Raw genomic sequence first — 19,631 nt, 5'->3', positions numbered from 1 at the left:
ATACAATGATCTTTGCAAAATTTAAGAAATATAATTTTTCTTGTTGTACAAAGTATTTCCTTAAAACACATGTTTATTTATGCGTACGAACACAAATTACTGACTGGAGTTGTTCTGTAGGGGAGTCATGTGACCCCAGGTTTTCCCTGCACACAGTGAGACTCTGAGAGGAACTCGGAGGTTTAGGAACTCACTGCAGAGCGTCTCTCTGTCCTCCATCACCGACTTTATCAGAGCTATTAAGACACAGGGATCGTAATTTGTCAACTGTCTTAAAGTACCAATAAATATTTATTACCAATTTACTGAGGTCTTGTATTTACACAATACTTGACACACAATAAATAAAACAGGAGTTTAAGCTTAAAACCCTTGACTATCTAATTAACCCATACAAGCAATCATGCCCACCTTAAAGTTAAATAATTGTCTTGATTTAATGGGCCGGGACTTACATTGTATATGTACATCTGTCACTCAGACTATAAAGATTATTACATTTTTTATATATTTTTATATTGCATCCTTTATTAGCCCCAACCGAATTCCTATAGCTGTCAGACAGGAGGGCTGATATACTGTAAATTCCTCATTTTACACGAGTACTTAATTCTGCGATTCCGCTGTTTTGCATCAAATCACAAGAATATAAAATCGCTAGCACCAATTATTTGTTATGATTTCATGTAGCGCAAAACTGTCAGAAAAATAAGAGCAAGATATTAAAATCGGGATTTTTACGCAGAAATTAATTCCTTGCGTTTAATAAGGAATTTACAGTACATTGATCCATGGCTTATAAAGGATGCGATATAAAAAATGCCATGTCATGATTTATATCATATACATGTACTTGTAGAAAATATTGAAGAAACAATAAAAAAACATCATGTGATGAATGATTATTGTCAACAAATCACTCTGTGTCTTTATTTTCCACCCCCTAATAAACTTTCCTGAAAATTTTACATCGGCTTTTTGTATACCAAGTAATTATTTGATGTCATACTCGGAGACCAGAGTTGAATGACACATAATAATCCCTACGTCATTAAAGCCGATGATCAAAGAAAGGGTGTGTAATAACAATCAAAGATTAATTTAGATTATTATACTTTCATGTTAAATACTGAAATTTGATTGGTAAAGACGCAGTTGATAATCCGTTCTATAACCCTCAGTGTTAGCAACACACTTGGCAACGGGTAACACAACAAATTGTTACATGCAAGTAAACTATGCGCGTACAGTTCGCCATAGAATTCATGTCATTCAGATATAAAAGCAGTGAAGTTTTCTTTAAAATTAAGACAGTCAGTATATTAAAATAAATAGTGCCTTTTTAGGAGGGTAAGAGTTGAAATTGACACCCCGAGAAAACCATTGTCAACCGACGCTTACCCTCTTAAACAGGCACTATTTATATATTGCCGAGGAGAGGTGAATAATAAATTTTTTAAACAAGGCAAATTTTCGGTTTATATATCGCATGGGCGGAAAGGATATATTTCATATAAGTATATGATATATTGGGGTTTCAATTAGTTGTATTCAGGTTTCAAAATACAGATCATACCTCCAGCTTTAGATAAATGCTCATCTGGAACCTCAAACAGTAATTCATCATGGATTTGAACCAATAGTCTGGAAAATAAATATATGCCATATTTAATTTCATTACGTTACCACTGCTCAATACATTTGTTGAAAACAATGGGCCTCTTCCTAAGAGTCTGAGAGAGAGAGAGAGAGAGAGAGAGTGAGTGAGGGAGGAGATTGAAGGGGAATAACTCATTTTTTCAATTCATTGGCTTGAGCAGAGTTCATTGGTGATACATGTATACGTTACACAAGATGACATACTTTTACATGTACAAATTATCTTAGTTCAATTACATGTGCATGTGTAAAACTGCTCTTTTACTTTTTATATTATGTTAATGAAGAATCATTCATAGATGTAATTTTCACTGCTGCTACACATAATGAATGGCATGTTTAATTACAACAAATGATTACCCTGGTAAATGAAATAGATAGAAATCCTAGAAAATAATGAACTCCAATTTCCGGCAAATAATTATACAAAACTGAAGGGCAAGTCTTTATTACTTAAAAAGTTTCAGGAAGTTCTGATCAGGAACTTGATCCCATCATGAAAATTAATCCAGCATTTCCTGAAAATATGTAATATTGTTGCATGAGGAGGAGTTAATTACCCTGCCTATAGTTGCAGTATTATATATACATGTAGTACTACAGGTATTAGATAATATTAAATAATAACCTGGATGATACTTCTTAGTTTAAAAGAAGAAAATCTCCCCAAAAACAATAAAATTAAAGTTTCCTGTGAATTTGCACTCAATTAAGCATATCAAAACATCATGTCCTAATATTGCTAATTACAGCTGTATTTTGCAGTTTTGTTCATTGGTTTAAGAAATTTTAAAGTCTGAAACATGTCTCAGAATCACAATTAATATTGAGATCAAGGCTCAATTTGGGTATAATTTCAGCCATTTGCAATTCAAATTCATTGTCAGTTTTATCACATTGTATTTAATAAAAAATTACTTTGGTGATATTCACTTCATACTGAGGCAAACCTATGATAAACCTACTTTCTACTTTCCTACTTGAATGGTGAATGGTGAGCGTATTCAGAGGGTACACTAAACTCACGCTGAACGGAATTTGTTGAACGCTAATGAACATGAACGATGGACAAACACAGACCACAAACGGAGAGCAAAGTGAACAGTGAAAGCATGGTGAACGATATATGTAAATGCTTTGTGAATGCAAGATTAACGATTTATTCGGAGTGCCTCGTGAGTTATCCTTTAATTATATTTATTTGTTAATCAGGAAAAAATAGCAAATACCGTAAACTACATGTACAGTGCTGCTATCATGAAAGTTGACAAAACAATCCTATCCTATCATATATCCTGTATCCAGGGACGTATAATCTAATTTTTTAGTTTAAAAAATTTAAAATTTTATCTAAAAAAAAAATTTAATGCCTTGCATTATCTTAAATGAACATTAGTAGAACGCTGAGTGAACAGTGAATGCAAGGTGAACGTTTTGTGAGCATACGGTGAGCACTTCGTGAACAGTAAGAGTGAACGGAACAGTGAGCGCACTGTGAACACATGGAAAAATGGGAAGGTAGAACGCTTTAGGGACTGTATGCATGTCACAAATATACACTAATTAAGGAAGCACAAAGAAGTCATAAAACAAGAATATTTCCCACCTGACTCGTAGCTCTGAGTGTTGTACTAGATTGTTTTCTACCTGAAGCATTGCAGCTTTGCACAGGTCAGCAGCAGAACCTGTTAGATCATTTATTTTCAAGGTCAAGCATTCATGCAATATAATATCTGGGTAACAATAAATGGGTAAAATTGATTTGCATACAGATTATTTTCAAACTTAAAATGCTAAGGAGAAGTGTATGTCTGTCACTTCCAGATTGATCTTGACTGGGTATTAGTGTTTAATGTCAGGAAATGAATTTCAAATTTTTATTTTCCAGTATCAAAAGCAATAAAGCATGGATCAAGACATAATGTCAGCTTATGAAATTATCTAATTTTCAATTTAGATCTGTCACTCTCTGTTTGAGTTTGATTCTAGACTGCTGATTTAGATCAACAAAGCAGGTTTCGTAAAGTTACCCTTTTGAATAAGATTTTCTTTCAAGGACAAAGTAGTAGATTGGACATATTGAACATACCTTGGACACAGAAGTTGACTGCTTGTCTCTCAGCTTGAGCTCGGAGTGGAGGGGACGGGTGATTGATATTTGGAATCATCCTTTTTCTCTTAAATATAGACTCGGTATAACCTAACGATAAATAAATAATAACTCATATTTTTTTTTACTTTTCATCAGTATTCTAAAGGTACTAGCTGTGTGCATGAGTATTTGTTTGGCTAAAACGAAAAAGAGACTGCATGACATTCATGCAAGTGCAAGCATGCTAAATCAGCTTCCTCATCATCTAAAACATTTAACAAGTTAAAAGCATGCAGGCCAAGGTGCAACAAGTATATAGCTAACAAAAAGACAACTATTAAAATTTCCTCCATGCATGTTATCATGTAATTTTAACCCAACAATTAACTTCCACTTGCTGCTGATCGAACTATATTTTTGAACAATGCAATATGATTGATCAAATTATCCCATTGAAGAGGCTATACCTATCACATGATGAAGTATGCACTCTACATGTACCAGGTACAGTGCTGCTATCCTGAAAGTTGACAAGGATAGGATAGGATAGGATGCAGGATGCACGATACAGGATAGAAATATAAAAATTAAGTTCTATCCTATCCTATCCTATCCTATCCTGCATCCTGTAGCCAATCAGATTCGAGTATAAATTTCAGAGTTATTTTGCGAAACGAAAATTGGCTAAACAATGTATTTTCAACGTCAATTTAAAACGTTTAACAAGTTAAACCATTTAAGAATAATTATTATATCAAGAACGCGGTGCATAACATTAATGCGCGCTAAAATGTCGGCGCTACATCTTTGTCAATTCGTACGCAAGTACGGAGTTACTGCGAAAATTCGTTGCAACATTTGACAACGTCAGAAATATATTTCTGTATTTACTTCATTTAAAGTCTGTAAATTAATAAAAGCTTGAATTTATAAACGACTAATTTGGCATTTTAAAAGATAAACATGTATACAAGAATCAGACATTGATTTACGTTTAATATAATTTCTTCGAAGCCCAGTAACAGGGACGCATATTTTTGTCCCATATTAACCTGAACATATCGAATTAATAAATGTTAGCTAGCTATAAGTGCTTAAGAATTTATACTTTAAAAATACCTCCGAGTGGTTTAAACTATAAACGATATAAACTTCCCAAAGGAATTACTTATTTTCAGATCGTGTTTACATTTATCGCCGAACGAATCGCTCGAATAATGAGAATGACGCTCAGTTGTATGTGATAAGAAAATAATTTGAAAAAAATATGTGACTAAACAGTTCCTCAATAATTGCACCGAAGTTATTTATCTGTTTTTAGCTCACCTGAACCGAAGGTTCAAGTGAGCTTTTCTGATCACCCGTTGTCCGTCGTCCGTCCGTCCGTCCGTCCGTCTGTCTGTCTGTCCGTCCGTCTGTAAACTTTTCACATTTTCAACTTCTTCTCAAAAACCACTGGGCCAAATTTAACCAAATTTGGTACAAAGCATCCTTATTGAAAGGGGGTTATAAATTGTAAAAATAAAGGGCACAGCCCTTTTCAAAAGGGAGATAATTGCGAAACAGTAATTATAGGGTGCATGTCTTTAAAAATCTTCTTCTCAAGAACCACTGCACCAGAAATGCCAATATTTACACAAAAGCTTGTATATATAGTGAAGATTCTAAATTGTAAAAATCGTGACCCTCGGACCAAAACTGGGGCCCCAGGCGGGGTTCAAAGTTTAACATAGAAATACATAGGAAAATGTTTTAAAAATCTTCTTCTCAAGAACCACTGCAACAGAAATGCCAATATTTACACAAAAACTTGTATATATAGTGAAGATTCTAAATTGTAAAAATCGTGACCCTCGGACCAAAACTGGGGCCCCAGGCGGGGTTCAAAGTTTAACATAGAAATACATAGGAAAATGTTTTAAAAATCTTCTTCTCAAGAACCACTGCAACAGAAATGCCAATATTTACACAAAAACTTGTATATATAGTGAAGATTCTAAATTGTAAAAATCGTGACCCTCGGACCAAAACTGGGGCCCCAGGCGGGGTTCAAAGTTTAACACAGAAATACATAGGAAAATGTTTTAAAAATCTTCTTCTCAAGAACCACTGCAACAGAAATGCCAATATTTACACAAAAACTTGTATATATAGTGAAGATTCTAAATTGTAAAAATCGTGACCCTCGGACCAAAACTGGGGCCCCAGGCGGGGTTCAAAGTTTAACATAGAAATACATAGGAAATTTTTAAAAAATCTTCTTCTCAAGAACCACTGCACCAGAAATGCCAATATTTACACATAAGCTTGTATACTTAGTGAAGATTCTAAATTGTAAAAATCGTGACCCTCGGACCAAAACTGGGGCCCCAGGCGGGGGTCAAATTTAACATAGATATACCTTAGGAAAATGTTTAAAAAATCTTCTTCTCAAGAACCACTGCACCAGAAATGCCAATATTTACACAAAAGCTTGTTTATATAGTGAAGATTCTAAATTGTAACAATCGTGACCCTCGGACCAAAACTGGGGCCTCAGGCGGGGTTCAAAGTTTAACATAGATATACCTTAGGAAAATGTTTAAAAAATCTTCTTCTCAAGAACCACTGCACCAGAAATGCCAATATTTACACAAAAGCTTGTATGTATAATGAAGATTCTAAATTGTAGAAATCGTGACCCTCAAATCAAAACTGCAGCCCCAGGCGGGGTTCAAAGTTTAACATAGAACTACATATGAAAAATGTTTAAAAATTTTCTTCTCAAAAACCACTTCACCAAAAATGCCAATACATACACAAACGGTTGTATATATAGTGAAGATTGTAAAAATCGTGACCCCTGAACAAAAAGTGGGGCCCCAGTAGGGGTTTAGATTTTAACATATATAGGAAAATGTTTTAAAATCTTCTTCTCAAGAACTATAGTGCAACTGTTTGGGATATTACTATGCATACATGTACATCCTTAAATAATGGAGATTCAAAAAATTGTAACTCCCGGACAATTGATGGGCACCAAGAGGGGTTCAAAGTTTAAACATTTTAAAAAACATAAAGGAAAAGTTTAAAAATTTTCTTCTCAAGAACTACAATGTTTTAGTTTGTGGAATTTCTATGCCTTCGCTCATGTAGATTCCTAATTGGTAAAATCGTGACCCCCGGACCAATACTGGGGCCCCAAGATGGGGTCAAAGTTTATTATAGAAATATAAAGGTAACGTTAAAATATCTTCTTCTCGAGAACTACAATGCCTCAATTTGTGAGATTACTATCATGCATACAACCTTGGATAATGAAGGTTCGACAGTTTTAAAATAGTGACCCCTGGACTAATACTAGGGACCCAAGATGGGTTTAAAGTTAAATGTAGAAGTACCGGTATATATGGAAAATGTTTAAAAATCTTCTTTTCGAGAACTACAATGCATCAGTTTGTCAGATAACTACGTAAGCACCCTCAAATAGTGTAGATTCGAAATTATAAAAGCTGTGACCTCAATCTAATACTGGGGCCCCAAGAGGTGTTCAAAGTTTAGCACAGAAATATAGAGGGAAAATGTTGAAAAATCTTTTTCTAGGGAACTATAATGCTTCAGCTTGTGAGATAACTATGCAAGCATCCTTAAATAATGTAGATTCCAAATAATTAAAACTTTAGCCCTGAACTAATACTGTGGCCCCAAGAGGGGTTCAAAGTTTAACATAGAAAGATATATTGAAAATGTTTTTAAAAAGTTTTTCTTGAGAACTATAATGCTACAGTTTGTGAGATTATTATGCAAGGATCCTCAAATTGTGTAAACTCTAATGTAGTGGAACCAAGAGTTATCTTTCTTGATGTTCTGTACAGTCTGAGTTATTTCTCTTGAAGTGGAACTCTGCTACGTTCAGTTTTTCAGGTTGTGTACGTGCGGTCCTACCGCAGTGCTACACATTTTCATTCCTATGTTACTGTTTATGTTGTTCAAGCCAACCATAAACCTCGGACCATAACTGGGTCCCCAGAAAGGGGTTCAATGTTTAAAATAGAAAAAGCATATGCTACGAAATGTAATGTTACAAGGAACTGCTGTTCAGGTGAGCAATGTGGCCCATGGGCCTCTTGTTTATGCATAAATATAATTAAATCAAAAATTTAATCGCTTACCTGTTTGTTTACGTTATTGTGTCCATCCCGCGTACGATTTAATTTTACCGTAACACAGGTAAGTAAGTTATCCCGCTCGATGAATATTCGGTTTTAAGATTTAATTATTCATTTTGAGTACTACATTAATTAATAAAATCATTTTATCTTTAAATTTCGTTTTATTTAACTTGCATTCCTATATTTTGAAAGTATGGGATAGGATAGGATAGGATAGAGCTTATTTGCAGGATAGGATGCAGGATACAGGATATAGGATAGGATAGGATAGTTTTGTCAACTTTCACGATAGCAGCACTGTATATAGATATAATGTAATTATACCTTTCTGTCTGCAAAATTCAATGCATCTTCTTGAAAAATGATTCACAGCAGGGAAAGAAACTGCATAAAAAAGAAAAAACAAGACAATGAAAAATAAGCAGAAAAAAAATAGTACACAAGTATAACATATATAAATATACCATTTCCCAAAATCTCTCATCTGAGTTGTCCACTTTTTAGCAGGGGTTGAGAACTCTAAAATTTGGGTTTTTATAGAAAATGAGTATGTCAACTTATACCAGTGATGTTTCTATTGAGTTGATGGTCAATGACATATTATTGGCTCATTACTAGTGGTATAACAACTATAGTGAACCTCAATCAATCTTACGAAATTGATGAAAAGCAGTTGGTTTGACCCTCATGTCTTTTAATGCAACATATATAACACAAATCTTCCTTTTTCCTATAGTTTTCATTACAATTAACTAAGCTAGAAAATGCTACAAGTATATTTGTAAAGCACTTGAACATGTATACTATTGTAAAGCTTCTTTTGAAATTGAATTATAATTATATATATTTACTTGTATGATTATGTATGAAAAATGAGATATTTTTAAAACATCTCTGTAAAAAGATTTTTCTAGCAAATATTATATAACATGCAATATCGTGAAACCCAGTACCTAGGAAACTATCTATGATATTTTTAGCTTCTACTGCTGGTATCTTCAAATATTCAGCCAATTTTTCTTTTCCTGTTTGAATATTAAAATAATCTGCATTAATTATCATATTAATGTCAAAATATTACCTAAAGAAATTATTGTTATTAATTAGCATAATATAATTGCTATTCTTTATAATTAATTTAAAAGCGTATTTTATAGGACTGCATAGAAAAGTATGAAATAAATCAAAATGTACATGTACCTGCACCATACATGACCGAATAGACTATTCTCTTTGTCTGTTCCCGCTCAGCTGAAGAAACATTATCAGGTAGTTTCCTCAACCTACAAAAAATTATATGCAGATTCTATGTTTGTATCATAGGTACAATTTCAGGTAATTTTTTTTTTTTTTTTTTTTTTATAACTTTACAATAAATCTGAAATATAATTAAAATTCAAAATTGTTTCCCTCATAAGTTTCATAAGACAGTTGTGATATTTTGTATGTTATAAGCAATCTACCGGTACATAATTTAGATTCATCTCATACAGGTACAAAACATAAGCATCATTCTTAAACTTGATAAGCACAGATTTATTTTGAAAATTAGGGCTTTATTTAATTAAAAATGAAAGGGTCACAATAATTATATCTTAAATTAAACTAACTATATTAAACATATACCATTGTGCTGTAAGCTCTACAAATATGTCTTTCTCACAACTCTCATTGAACAGTCGTAATAGCGTTGAATCATTTGCCAAATGAGCTAGCAATCTAAGTTCAATTTGTTGAAAATCTGTTACCATGAAATACAAAAATGCATGAATTCGAGTTTTATAACATGAAGAAAATTAAGAGAATAGAATACGGGAATAAAGAGAGAAATCATAGTCAAGTCTTTAATTAATTAACGGGACAAACTGCATGATTCATTCTGTGTTTTTATCTAGTATTAATATTTGCAATTTTGTTTAATATTTACAAATACTTTTTTATACCTGCAGATAAAAATGACCATCCATCATGGCTGATGAAAGAATCCCTTGCAAATATATCTACATTTTTCTCTCCAAGATCTGTGTATCCTACACATTAATTAAATCACGTACATCTTATATGAGATATCATAAATCAGTTAAAGTAATTGCATGATAGACTTCAGTTGATATAATTATAATGCTCCAAGGATTGTGAAATATTTTTGCAATTATGCTCACTCTTGACATTATATCTTTTCCCTTACCATTGTTTACCTTACAAGTTAAATATCCGATACAATGTACAAAAAGTCCAATATCCAATATAATTGAGTAAAATTAAATCAAAATATAATTATTAATATTGATTGTAAGAAAACTATCAAAAGGGTGAAAAAAATCTCACCCACAATGCATTCCTTGTCTTTAACTGCGGAGACTGAAATAGAACTGGCAGTTTTGGGGATAGCCTGGATGTTGGGGGAGTGAGAGGAGAGCCGACCAGTGGCGGCCGAGGTTTGGTCCCAGTGGGTCGACAGGTATCCACTGACCACTGCACTCATCATTCCGTCTACATATGTAGACTTCAGTTTTTGAACCTGTAAAGAATATAGTAAACTAATTAAAATCAAGTTAATTGAGACTCGCAAAGCTATATGATTAACAAAGATTTAGCATATCCATGTACATATAGTTGAAATCAAGAACATGCATGTATCGATCAACTTAGCATCTAGCTACTCTGCTAGCATGCATTAGCAAAACTTTTCAAGGGAAATAACTGACTAGAATATTACTGAATTTTGATTAATATAAATAAGACATTCATATTTAGAAAAAAAAGATTAAATGACTGCAAAAAAGATTTTAAAATTCATAGTGTGTGGAAATATTTGGAATATTAGGAGTTATTCCCCTTTTAAAGCACTTTTTGTAGCTAAGAGCATATTTCAAGAGATCTTGTCAAATAATCAAAAAATAGATTTTTGCTTTGAATAGTGAAATAAACAACATGTTGCTTTAATTCTAATGGATAAAAATTATTCTTTTACTGATTAAAAGACATTAAGTTGCTGTTGTCAAAGAACAGCAACTCTTGTATCAGGTAAATTTTTATCAAAAAATCAAGGAAGTGTGTGCCAAGATATGAAACACTTGTATTAACTTTCATACATATGTACAACTAACGAAAGAGCAAAATATTCTGTTTAATTCAGCCAAAGTTATTGCTTCTTAACATAAAATTAACTTCAAACAAAGGTATTAAAAATAAATATTAAAATTTATTTAGATGATTTTGTTTATTTGATGAAAATTTATAAATTGCCTGTAGACCTTATATTTGGTTGATCAAAAAGAAACATCTCTCAACTCCACATGTATGTATTACTCATAGTACATAACACGTCAGTAGAAGAGTAGATGGACTCCTAGCTTTGGAAGCAGGTAAATGCCTACATGCACTCACCTGTGCCGAAAAGGCTAGGTACAGTTTATACAACTAATACCTACATGTGAAAAATGATAATCATTTACAATTCTAACGAAAATCTAAATAATGGTCCAATGGTGCTAAAGTCTCTTTGTGTAAATAAATAATCTGTGCATTTTTGTGATTAAAAATGCATTTGTGCTGCAAAAGTACAGACTAGCAAAAAAGATGAAACTGAGATCCCACTATTGACTAATAATTATTTATTCATCAAACGCCAAACCAAGTTAAAACTTTCCCGTAACAAAACAATGTCAAATTTTCCGATATCATGTACCTTTCACCGGTAGTTTACAATAACAAAAGAATTTTCAGTATTCAGTACACACCTGTCGATATTCCAGTATTACAGCAGGGAGGGGATGAAGGTGCATCAGCTGAGTAAGTACAGATTCCGAGGTCGACAACTGGTGTCCCACTGCTGTTTTGGCAAGCTTAGAGTTACTCAGCCTTGTATGAAGCTGAAGCTCTTCAAAAATTACCTTTAAAGGAAAAAAAATTGTACTTTGAGACACATTCATTAAAGTGTTATTTAGAATTTGTTTAGAATATAGAATGAATTAAGTACATGTCTACATTGATCAACAACAAGAATGCGCTACATAATTAACCTGCCGTATCTGAGCTGGACTGGTAATTGAAAAAGAATGACCCACAATCTTATATGCCTTCTGCTCAAGGAATTCCAGCTTTTTCTGGAAAAAAAAATTGTGATTTAAGCGTAGTTTATTAACTAGGGGTTTGCGGGTAAAAGACTTTTGAGATGTACATTTATATATAATCATATTCATAAGGCTAATCGCTGTACAAACATGTAATAATTTCATCATTGTCGAACAAAATTGAAAAGATAATGTAAAGATATCATTATCATTGATTTCTTTCACAAAATGAAGTTCTCTGTTTTTGACACAAGGATTGTTTAGTACCTGTAAAATATCGGAGAATTTCAACATTGTGTCCGTAGAAACTTTGATTTTTTGGGTGTCCATAATGGCCAGGAGAGGTGTTAGCTTTGTCTCCACTCGGAGAAACAACTGTCTCATGTTTTTAGAGCATATACTATTGAACTGCTTTTGAATCAGATCCAGTATCATTTCCATATCATCTGAAATGGTATTGTGTCCAATCTGATCAATTGAGATATTCTAATGAGAGAGAAAGAAAAAAGTAAAAAATAAGCATCTCTATAAATGATACATCTTTTTACAACACAATCCAATAATTTGTCTGTCAACAATTCCATGTGACAATATCAAAATATTACATGTAAGATAAACTAATTTTTTTTTTAGAACATGTATTACAACTTTAATAAATAACAATAAAAAAATGTCCGATTTTGTCTTCACTGCATGTATGCAGTTGTAGATATTTTAATGAATCAAATTAAAGAAACCTTTTGCTGAATCCCATTATCAGCAAGCATCTGTTGAAATGATGAGGTAGATTTGTCTGGATTTAAGAGCCATTGTGCAACAACTGGATCCCATATATTTGTTTCCAACACTAAGAAAAATGAAAATTTAAATGTCAGAGATTTATATTTTGCCATATATTACTACTTATTTTCTGAAGAAACAGGGGAAAACCTGTAGCGTCTTATCCTCTCTCTTTTTTACGAAAATATTGATTGTAGATTGTATGATTATCACCCTTGTAGTAATTAAAGCTGTATGCATTAATAAAAACCGAGTTCTAATCATTCTATATTGTTTGGAACAATGACATAACATTTGTTTTCATCATTAATGAAAAAAAGTTCAAACTAATGCATAATATATTTTGGTATTCAAATAAACATAAAATACATACCATATTTATGACCTGCATCTGCATTTTCTGCATACAGGTACTTTAATAGAACAATCAGAAAGTCCTTAGCACAGAAGCATACTTGCCTGGAATTGTTTCTGATAAAATCCTTCAGAAATTGTCTGCAAGTAAAATACCATGGGAGATTCATTATATTATATTAATCATAATTATTTCATGTAAGTTTTGAACATGGTTGTGGAGGACATTTGACTTTATAAAATTCATTCAAATATCATTGAAGGTTGATGTACCTTAATGGAAACAATTTCATTCACAGTACTTATAATTTGGCTTCTGTATAATTAGATTAAACACATAACATTTTGTGGAATACATGTACATATATGTATTATATATGTAGTGTTTGCGAATTTACCTCGGGATCGAGATTGCTATAATTGTGTTGTTGAACTTTCTAGATAAACATGTGTATTTGATTCCCACGTGTTCTGGTGATTTATTCCTGTAATTACCAAGATATTACAGTGGCGACGAGGATGGGATACGAACCCACGCGGGGACCAAGGTGCTCTTCATGAAGCTCCTCCATGATTCTTTGAGCGCAGGAGCAGTTTGAGTATAGAACAAGGGATTATCCTTTGGGGAATCCGAGTGGTAATTCCTATGGCACTGCGTAAACGAATCATGGAGGAGCTTCATGAAGAGCACCTTGGTATGTGCAGGATGAAGGCTCTTGCACGAGGATATGTATGGTGGCCAAACTTGGACAGAAACATTGAGGAGACAGTGCAGGCATGTCCGTTATGTATGTCCGTCAGGAACAGTCCCCAGTCTGCCTCATTACACCCATGGATTTGGGCAACCAGACCATTTCAACGCATCCATATTGATTATGCAGAGTATAAGGGACAATCTCTACTTATTGTCAATGACAGTTATTCAAAGTGGTTGGAAGTCATTCCAGTGAGATCAACCACCAGTGCTAACACGATTGACAAACTTCGGATGCTGTTTGCGTCAACCGGATTACCAGAGGAGATAGTGAGTGACAATGGACCACAGTTCACGTCCCATGAATTTCGTGACTTTACACGTCAAAATGGTATAAAACATACCCTCGTTCCACCGTACCACCCGCAATCCAATGGATTTGCTGAGCGAGGAGTACAGATAGTGAAGAAGGCCCTGAAAAGCAAAGATGTTGAGGGACGGCAACAATCGCTAGAGCATCGATTAGCAAACTTCCTATTAAAGTATAGAGTTACTCCCCACACAACTACTGGTGTGTCACCCTCTGAGCTATTTCTGAAGAGGCAACTTAGAACGCGTCTCACACTGGTGAAGCCTGACATCGGGAAGAGTGTTGAGAAAAGTCAGCAGCGGATGAAAGACTTTCATGATCGAGGCAAGGTGAAGGTCAGACAGTTTGAAGAAGGAGACCAAGTGCAAGTGAAGACTACAATTCAGCCTGGGAAATGGAAGTGGCTACCTAGAACAGTAAACAAAGTTTGTGGTCCACTTACTTACCTAGTCCAAGTCGGAAATCGCAAAAGATTTTGTCACCTTGACCACTTGCTAGCGTGCAATGCTAAACTTCCACAAGCGTTGCCGCCCCTGAGCGACTTTTCCTTGAAGGAGCCGACAAGACCTACAGTGGATCTACCAGAGGAAGTGGATCTCCCGAATGCAGAACCTTCCAAGGAAGCAGGAAGTTCCCCAACATCTAGTCAAACGTCGAAGACACCGTCTACCACCAGTCGAGTGATGTTATCCAGGGCGGCGAACCAGTCAATGAGCATACCCTCACCACGGCCCGTGCGTGAACGCAAACCCGTCCGTAGGCTCATTGAGGAAATCTGACTTACTTTGTGACATTTGGACGTTTCTTATGTTGAAAGTTTTGTTTGTTAATCTTCGTGTTAAAGGTTAAATCAAATCTGTTATTTTGGTGTACTTGGATCCTTTGTTTAAATTCAAGAAAGAATTTAAGATTTTAAAAGGGAGGAGTGTAGTGTTTGCGAATTTACCTCGGGATCGAGATTGCTATAATTGTGTTGTTGAACTTTCTAGATAAACATGTGTATTTGATTCCCACGTGTTCTGGTGATTTATTCCTGTAATTACCAAGATATTACAATATACCTGATCTGTTCATTGATTGAAACATCTCTTGTATGTTGAGGAATGTAGAGAATTTCATCATCTTGTCCAACTAAATTACTTCTACATTTCATGTACCATCCTGAGACCTGTAGATGCAGATATATGTAGATACATACATGTCTATTCAAATGTTGATCTCATGCATGAAAAGATCTGGCAATGATCAAACTACATACAGTAATTTACCAGTATCTAGGTACTAGAATACACTGTACATGTATATTGTTACCTGTGATAGATTTTTCAGCTTTACAGTGCTGCTTTTCTTCTGCAAATGTATAGAATCAAAATCAGCAATCTCCCATTAAAGAACTGTCTATAGTACATGTGTACAATGGTGGAGTTTGTACCACGTACATAATTTTATAAATGTACATGTACGTGCAGCACCAATTGAAATTATCTTATACCTTAGTGTTACTACTGTTTGTAGCATCCAAATTTTCCCTGAGCTGTGTTGAGCCATCAGAGTACACGAGAGTAATGGCTATTTCCCGACTTTGTAGGAACTTTTCAAATACTTTTTTTCGCTCCCATTCTGACATCTTATCCACATTGGATACACCACCCTTTGAATTGAATTCAACTTAAACTGTAATGACTCTATACTTTATTCTACAAACTAGTTCATACATGTACATACATGTATGTAACTAGAATTTACTAGATATACAATAAATCTTTTTGGGGGTGTGTGACAAAATGTCACAAAACTTGCAAAAATGAAAAAAATATTAAATGTTTCTTTGTGCAAGTCATTTTGAGCAATCCAAAAATTTCTAATAGCATTATGCAATGCCAGAAAATTTCTGCTATTTTTGGGGATTGTAAAATAAGCAAAAATTTGATGGTCATAAATTATAACCTAATATGTGGTATACATAAATGAATACATAATACTTACCTCAGGCTGATTTTTCTGCTCTTTGAAGTCCTCTTTTCTTTCATCTTCACTTCTCTTTTTCTTGTAAGGCACAAAATACTGGGTTAGGGTTTTTTTTTCTTTCCTTTCCATTATCTATTCAATAGAATAAAGGAAACTGATCAATGAAATATAATGTAATAGGAAATACAAATGTTCATAAAAAACCAAACAGGTTAAAATGTTTTGAAGTATATGTTCTTACTATTGTTAACATTACTACATTCTGTCACAGCTTTTTGATCTTCCTGCCTTTTTTGCTTGTGCTGATACAACCTCCTTGCTATTTTTGAACTAATACTGGTCACAGAATTTGGAGCAATGACATAAGGAGTTCTTTCATTTTCCTTGACAGGAACTGCAATACCATTCTTTTGCACATTTGACTCACAATCAATTGAAAACTTTGATTCTTCTTTATGGCCTAGTTCATCTTGAGAGAATAGGGACTGTGAACTGGATTGCATATTCTCTTCATTTGTACTGACATCATCAAACTGAGAAACTGTTGATTTGTTGGTCAGCTCATTTGGACCATGAATGCTAGCTCCTAAATTTGGAAGACTGCATTTATTTTGAAATTTTTTAAATCTTTGAACTTCTCCAGAAAGAGACACAGGGTTTACATCTTTACAATTTGCTCTACCGATCAGCACACTTTTGCTATAATGATCTCTGAAACTAGTACCAGCATGTGTTTTTCCCTCCATGTCAGCAGAGCAGTTTGAATAACAGCTTTTTTGAATAGTACCAAACAAACTGCCAGAAAGCTGCCTTTTATCACCTAAAGATGTAACGTTATGAGCTGTAGTACTTACATATCTCTGAAAATTTGACTTGCTGTTCTGGCTTTTACACAGGAGAGAGTTTCTATCTGTACCATATCCTTTATTTTCTTTCTCAAGAAATAATTGCTTTTCATCGTTTTGACAATCTGTAACTTGTTCCCTAGGTACACAACCTCTTTCTTCCTCAAGTTCCTCAAAATCTATACCAAAATTTTGTTGCTGAGTGGAATATCCCATGTCCATTTGCTCATTCCAGGACAGTTTTTCTGTTTTGATTGTTGTGTTTGTACCTTGGGTTGAAGACAAACAAAATTTTTTCCTGTAGATATCTTGATAATAACTTGAAACATCTGAAGAAAAAAGAAAAGAAATCAATTTAATAACCACTTGAGACATATAGCACTCAATGATACACTATTTCATGTATATAGGCATCAATGACTAGCTGACCCAAGAAGAGTTTTCACATATCACGATTTCAATCGAGATCAAGACCCTGAAAGTATTTTTCTTACAACACATCTCTCTCTCTCTCTCCATATCGGTAAGATATTACGTTAATAATAAACATGTCAAAATTTGGAGTTAGTTTGTGCTGAACGTTATTTTAATTGAATAGTATAAGGCTGGTCTGTGTGTACATTGCATTACTGAAGTACAGTTATAGGAGCAAATTTTTCATAAAAATAGTCATAACAACCTCTCTGGGATGCAAATTTCGATGACTGACGCTTATCCTTGTAAAATGCTGATAGAATACACTGTGCATCATCTGATAAATTAGTGAACTTCTTTAAAATCGGAGCATCTTTCGCCGGTTTCCAAGTTATTTGGCGATTCATTATCGTCTGCACGCTGAACCACGTGTCTGTCACGTGACATTAAAAAGAATAAGAATCTAACCCGATCAAATAAAAAAAAAAGCAAAGTTTTAAGACTGTAAAAATAAGCATAAATTATAACATTCGTGAAACTTGTCATTAGAAAAAAAAAACCCCGACTTCACTGAAAAAAAAAAAACTATCCAGAAGGAAAGCATGCTAGTCCTAAAATGTTCCGATTCACGATGCATGTATTGGTACATGTATGCCTTGCTAGTATGCCATACAATTTAGCTTGAAAAGAAATAAAACAAACAAACAAACAAAGGTTTTGAAAAAAAAATCATCGAACTATTTATGGAATTTTTTGACATAAACACAAATTATTAGGACTACCATGCACCGTTTGAATTCAATCTTACTGTATCCCATCTAACTAAAGAAAATTTAAGTATTTTACCATTTCATGAAAGGCTTAAGTTTGAAATGCTTGTTATGTCACCGGAACAGTTTTTGACGAATTTCAATTTTATTCAACTGTCCTAAATAAAATAATCTGACAGTAACTTTTGATAAAAATTTGATTTAAAAAAAAATAATGTTACAGAACTATCCAACATATATAGCTACTAGCATAAGATCAATTGACGGGAAAGAGCATCATCGGGGAAACGAAAATGTCAAGAGTTAATGGTAGGGGAGCATTGATGTTTTCGACTCAAGTACGGCCATAGAAGCAATTACAATCATCTCCAAGCAACTTTTCATTAGTATTTGCATTATTCTTTTAGTCCAAGAAGTTGGGTTCTTTTATTTCATAGTGAATACCTGATGAAATTTCTTGCATAAACTTTTTCTACAGTAACTTTACTACTCTACTATTATTTCAGAATTTAAAACAAAACATACATTTGGCAGCCCGATTTCATTGAAGTCGTCTCAATATTTACCACGAGAACCTAAGGGAATTTGCCAGAAATGCAAAAAATGAGTTAATTTTTCCTTATTTGTTGTATTTCAATATAAAATCATTAAGTGCTATTTAACATGCTTCTGTTGATAACCTGTCAATAAATTCCTTGAAAAAATTAATTCACGACCTTTATTTCAGCTTCATTTATAGTTTACAATACCGGATCCGAAGCAGGATTTGCCATTTATAGTACATTATTTTATCCGTGTATTTTACCCAGTTAATGTCTTAAATTGAACACAAATGTAATACATAATGTTGGATTAAATTAATAGTTTAATAAAAAACTCGATACTAAAGAAACTTAGTTATAACGTCGCACAAACGACTGAACATAAAATTAAAAATTGCGCGAAGTCACGCGCACTTGGACCTTCCGTGTTGAAAAAAGACTAAGACAAACCTTAAGATAATCATAAAATATGACAGTTTTTTTTTAAGACAGCTATGATGAAATCTTATGACAAAGTTTGATCTAAAGACAGATCTTAGTCATAAGACATGCAGTTTCTAAAACTGGTCCCAGATGCAGAATGATTTTCATAATCGCTAGACACAAATATAGCATACAAATCTTTCATTACTTTCATTTTGGGAACAGAAATGCATACCACATGTCTATCGAAAAAAAAAAATGGACATGGCCCTAACCCTTCCTTTTGTGTAAAACGTATTCTTGATTTTAATCCCCGGATGTAACAAGAAATCCGACGATTCCTGTCTTACACAACCCGACCTGTTACGTGTCGTGCCAAGTACTGAAATTAACTCGCATGTCTACTGAATAGGTGTATTTGCTGATCATGCAGATGAAAAGAGCTTTACTTAATTGAAACCATGAATAAAAAACCCAACAAGTTTTGAAAATA

The 19,631-nt window shown here is 33.7% G+C and overlaps 1 protein-coding gene across 1 annotated transcript; it reads right to left on the bottom strand.

Moving 5' to 3' along the window:
- Nucleotides 1–91: 91 nt before the first annotated feature.
- LOC128180096 (DNA polymerase nu-like) lies at nt 92–17,825 on the bottom strand. The gene is given in 22 exon segments (XM_052847937.1): nt 92–236; nt 1,577–1,644; nt 3,266–3,344; nt 3,749–3,859; nt 8,227–8,286; nt 8,856–8,927; nt 9,103–9,185; nt 9,529–9,643; nt 9,846–9,932; nt 10,231–10,423; nt 11,646–11,798; nt 11,928–12,011; nt 12,246–12,464; nt 12,716–12,825; nt 13,132–13,253; nt 15,238–15,344; nt 15,488–15,526; nt 15,669–15,827; nt 16,163–16,258; nt 16,260–16,276; nt 16,386–17,318; nt 17,669–17,825. Coding segments are annotated over 22 exon segments (3,189 nt in total). The 5' UTR covers nt 17,811–17,825; the 3' UTR covers nt 92–96.
- Between the last annotated feature and the right edge of the window lie 1,806 nt (nt 17,826–19,631).

Source organism: Crassostrea angulata, chromosome 4, assembly GCF_025612915.1.
Source record: "Crassostrea angulata isolate pt1a10 chromosome 4, ASM2561291v2, whole genome shotgun sequence".
In the NCBI taxonomy this organism is placed as follows: domain Eukaryota; kingdom Metazoa; phylum Mollusca; class Bivalvia; order Ostreida; family Ostreidae; genus Magallana; species Magallana angulata.
The sequence above is the reverse complement of the archived record's forward strand: the minus strand, read 5'-3'. Positions and strand labels throughout refer to the sequence as shown.